At 38.5% G+C, this 5,000-nt stretch overlaps 1 protein-coding gene across 1 annotated transcript in view; it reads right to left on the reverse strand.

The window, feature by feature from the left end:
* Nucleotides 1-1,220: 1,220 nt before the first annotated feature.
* LOC137973899 (zinc finger protein 709-like) overlaps nt 1,221-5,000 on the reverse strand; it is a 9,225-nt gene continuing 5,445 nt past the window's right edge. The window contains exon 3 of the mRNA XM_068820795.1: nt 1,221-4,455. Within this exon, the coding sequence (XP_068676896.1) occupies nt 2,638-4,431 (1,794 nt within the window). The 5' untranslated portion in view covers nt 4,432-4,455 and the 3' untranslated portion in view covers nt 1,221-2,637. The remainder of the gene's footprint in view (nt 4,456-5,000) is intronic.

Genomic DNA, 5,000 nt, shown 5'->3' on the forward strand with positions numbered 1-5,000 from the left:
CTATAGTTCGGTCAGTAAACCAGTTGAGTTTATGTACTTTGAGTCCTCACTTTTCAATTACCACTAGTACATCGTTTTCCCTGTCATGCAACGCAACGTTTTTATTCTGAACCGTTCAATGAAAAAGGCCAAGTAAACGAAATGTTATAAAACAACTTCTCAAAGTCTCAATCCTGTGTGGTACAAAGTCATTCGTCAAAACGTCTAACGAAACTTTTAAGGGTTTTCATAAGAGCTTTGTACGGAGGCGCCATATGATGATCCAATATGGCCGCCGGAAATCAATAAAAACGTTCGAAATTCGCTTCGCCAAGGAAAAGCGTTCTTTTCACTCATGATCTGGTACAGAAACGCATCAATACAATCTCTTAAGACTTCAAACGTTGCAACTGTTGAATTTTTCTCCAACCAAAGAGCCACTACTTTCGTGTCAAGCGATTTCAGTTTACAGTGTCCCCACTTAGTGTTCCAGCGCTAGAACACTAGCCACAATAGCTTCAACACTTTCAATAAACTGCACTATTTCAAATGATCGAATCTACCCAACGGTCCTTCCAGTATAGAGCTGTCAGCTTATGGAATAGTTTAGATAAAGATCTTAAATTAAGTAAAAATCATGGAGTTTTTAAACGTAAATGTAAGCACATGTTATGGGACATTTAGGTATTTGATTCCTAGTTATTAATTTTTTCCTACTTATTATTTTTTATATTTATTATATTGATCACCGAAAGCCCCTCAGGGGAGTGTTCAATAAAGTCTTATCTTATCTTATCTGATCTCTGTTTCGCGTATATAACGGCAATGTTATAGTACATGTAGCACGTGAAACACCAAGATGCACTCATTTAAGTGGCGGCATTAATCAACAGCGATGTAAAAACGTCCTATATTTTTCTCTAAACGCTTAAATTAAAAAAAAAACGAACTCAGTGACCCCAATTTTTATTGCTAGAAAGTGATGAGCAGAATTGTTGTTTAAAACAATTCTCTGGAGAGGGTTCATAGTTACCTTCACAATCGGAAAAATTTAAGGTAGCCCTGAATCTGCTCCACATATTTTTGTAAAAATGTTTATCTTTGCAGGGGGGGGGGGGGGGGGGGGGGGGTCACCAAGTTTGTTTCTGAAACATAATTGTCTAAATAGAAAATATATGATGTTTTTTCATCGCTGTTTTGTTGCCACGGTGACGTAATACGTCAAATGAATAAATGCATCTTGTTAAGCAATTCTTGTTGTTTTATTTGGTACCAATACATTGCCGTTATATGAAAACGTGTTGTAGAATTAATCCTTTGAATAGAACTACCCCTCCAAAATGTTGAAACTAGTATAAGCCACCTTAAATAAATTTCCGTTCCTTCCCTTTCCTTTTCTACTGCCAAAGATTAAGACCATCATAAAACAAATTTATCAAGAGAGCCACCCAACTACTTAGTTCAAGTTGATGGCTCCTCAAACGTCATATGATTTTGGTAGAGTATTGCATCGACATCGCAGAGGTCATGGCTTTGAATCCCGTTGAAGCCGTCTGAATTTTTCACGCGTCTAAATAGAAAAAGTGACAATTGCTTTAAATTCCCAGCTAAGTGCAAGGATCGCTTCTATCTTTCGTCTATAACCCGCACTTTAAATATACATTCATTCATTCGTTAATCATTCATCCTACCACTCGTACATCGTTTCACTGTCACGCAACACAACGTTTTTATTATAACCGTTAAAAGGCCACGAAAACGCAATGTTATAAAAGTTAGACTAATACATAAACAACAAAGTCTCAATCCTGTGTGGTACACCATTTTTTAAAGTCATTCGCCAAAATGTCTAACGCAAATTTTTTACACGATTTTTGTACGGAGGCGCCATGTGGTAGAGCAATATGGGCGCCCGAAATCAACAAACACGTTCGCAATTCGCTTCGCTATGAAAACGTGTTCTTTTCACTCATGAATTGGTACGAACATACGCATCAACACAATCTCTTAAGACTTGAAACGTTTCAACTGTTGAATGTGAAAAGAAGAGAAATTTTTCTCCAACCAAACAGCTACATGTACTATTTTGGCAATGTCATGGTACCATGTGAAACAACAAGAAGCGCTTAACAAGATGCACTCATTTATGTGGCGGCAACAAAACAGCGATGTAAAAACACGCTATATTTTTCTTTAAACGCTTACATCTCAAAGAGGGTTCATACATGTACCTACCTTCACAACTAGAAAATTTTAAGGTATCCCCGAATCTGCTCCAGAGATTTCTTTTTTAACTTTGCGAAAAGTTTTATCTTCGCTTGCTAATCACTGTCCAGCTATAAAAAGAGGAGATCACCGAGTTTGTTTTTGAAATATAACCGTCTAAATAAGAAATTTATGGTGTTTTTACATCGCTGTTTTGTTGCCACGGTGACTTATTGCGTCACATGCAGTTGCATCTTGTTGAGAAATTCTTGTTGTTTTATTTGGTACCAAAACATTCCCGTTGCACGAAAAAGTGTTGTAGAATTTATCCTTTGAATAAGATAATAGACTCCTTTAAGCCACCTTATATAAATTTCCGTTTCCTCCCTTTAACTTTTCTTTTTTACCGCCAAAACAAAACAAAATGATCAAGAAAGCCACCCAGCTCCTAGTTCAAGTTGTTGGCTCCTCAAACGTCATATGATTTTGGTAATGTGCAAGAAGAAGCTCCTCGCTGATCAACTCCTCCTGGCACAGCCAACAGCTGTGTTTTACTCCCTGGTTAGAAGCATGATCTTGCCAAGTGAAGGGGTAAGGAATCTCCACTTCATCTTGATTTGAAGTTGCAGAAACGTCTTGTGCTTTTTTATGATTCCTGTCACTTTTTCGGTTCCGGAAAGATTTTCCTGTTGGCTTACGTTTAGAACGTTTCTCTCCAGTGTGTACTTTTTCGTGTCTCCTCAAAGTCGCTGCTTGGCGAAAACACCTTCCACATTGTTTGCATTTAAAAAGCTTCTCTCCAGTATGTACTCTTTCGTGCACCCTTAAATTCACTGCTTGGCTAAAACACTTTCCACACTCTTTGCATTTAAAAGGTTTCTCTCCAGTGTGTACTCTTTCGTGCGCCCTTAAATTCATTGCTCGGCTAAAACACTTTCCACATTGTTTGCATTTAAAAGGCTTCTCTCCAGTATGTACTCTTTGGTGTGCTCTTAAACCCACTGCTAGGCTAAAGCACTTTCCACATTGTTTGCATTTATAAGGCTTATCTCCAGTGTGGACTCTTTCATGTCTCCTCAGATTCGTTGCTCGGCTAAAACACTTTCCACATTGTTTGCATTTAAAAGGTTTCTCTCCACTGTGGACTCTTTGGTGCGTCCTTAAATTCACTGCTTGGCTAAAACACTTTCCACATTGTTTGCATTTAAAAGGCTTCTCTCCAGTATGTACTCTTTTGTGCGCCCTTAAAGTCACTGCTTGGCTAAAACACTTTTCACATTCTTTGCATTTAAAAGGTTTCTCTCCAGTGTGTACTCTTTCGTGCGTCCTTAAATTCATTGCTTGACTAAAACACTTTCCACATTGTTTGCATTTAAAAGGTTTCTCTCCACTATGTACTCTTTCGTGCGCCGTTAAAGTCACTGCTTGGCTAAAACACTTTTTACATTGTTTGCATTTAAAAGGCTTCTCTCCACTGTGGACTCTTTGGTGCGTCCTTAAAGTCACTGCTTGGCTAAAACACTTTCCACATTGTTTGCATTTAAAAGGCTTCTCTCCAGTATGTACTCTTTTGTGCGCCCTTAAATTCACTGCTTGGCTAAAGCACTTTCCACATTGTTTGCATTTAAAAGGCTTCTCTCCAGTATGTACTCTTTGGTGTGCCCTTAAACCCACTGCTAGGCTAAAGCACTTTCCACATTGTTTGCATTTATAAGGCTTCTCTCCAGTATGTACTCTTTCGTGTCTCCTCAAAGTCACTGCTTCGCTAAAACACCTTCCGCATTGTTTGCATTCATAAGGCTTCTCTCCAGTATGGACTCTTTCGTGTCTCCTCAAATTCGCTGCTCCGCTAAAACACTTTCCACATTGTATGCATTTAAAAGGCTTCTCTCCAGTATGTACTCTTTCGTGTTTCCTCAAATTCGATGCATCGCTAAAACACTTTCCACGTGGTTTGCATTTATATGGCTTCTCTCCAGTATGTACTCTTTTGTGCGAACTCAATTTTGCTGCATTCCTAAAACACTTTCCGCATTGTTTGCATTTATAAGGCTGCTCTCCAGTGTGGACTCTCTCATGTGTCGCTACTGTTCCTGCTTCGCGAAAACACTCTACACCAGAATGGACTTCAATATCTCTCGTAAGACTTCGTTCATCATTGAGACAGTTTCTTCCTTCTATACCTGTAGACCAAGAACCCCTGTTGACAGTGCGGGAAATTCGGTGGTTGACTGATCTTGACATCATTAACGATTGTGATCTCACGTAGCACTAAAATAAAAAAGAAAAAGAAGTCATTTCCACGTCAAAGAGGCAGCTTAGTCAAGGACAAGACATTGGCCAACATTTAACGCACAAAAAGAATTCATAGGAGGTTAATAAAAAGGCAAGCAACAAGGTAAATACAATAGTGTAGGTACTTATAAAGCGCGTAACGAGAAAAAATTAAAGTTCTTGACCTAATTAGAGCTAAAGGAACAAGATAGACCTTCTAAAAAAGCACAGTTAACGCGTGCAAATAGGTACCGCGTATTTCCAATAAAGACAGGAAAATATTTGCAACAATGCGAAGCGTTGTCTTCAGCACTTTTTTCCTCAGTCTTGTGATCAAGCTATTGGTGATGCTGTGGTGCAAATTTCATGACAAGAACCTTGCCATGTTACCAGTAACCTGTATACAGTCCTTTTAAAATTATTTCGCAAAATCTAAGATCTCTGCCCATGAAAACTTAACTTGAAGCGAAAATAAAGTAGTGCTTGTTAATCTCTATATGGTTTTGTACATAATTAATTTTGGCTATCGCTGCTATGAAGTG

Source organism: Montipora foliosa, chromosome 10 (genome assembly GCF_036669935.1).
Source record: "Montipora foliosa isolate CH-2021 chromosome 10, ASM3666993v2, whole genome shotgun sequence".
NCBI classification, from domain to species: domain Eukaryota; kingdom Metazoa; phylum Cnidaria; class Anthozoa; order Scleractinia; family Acroporidae; genus Montipora; species Montipora foliosa.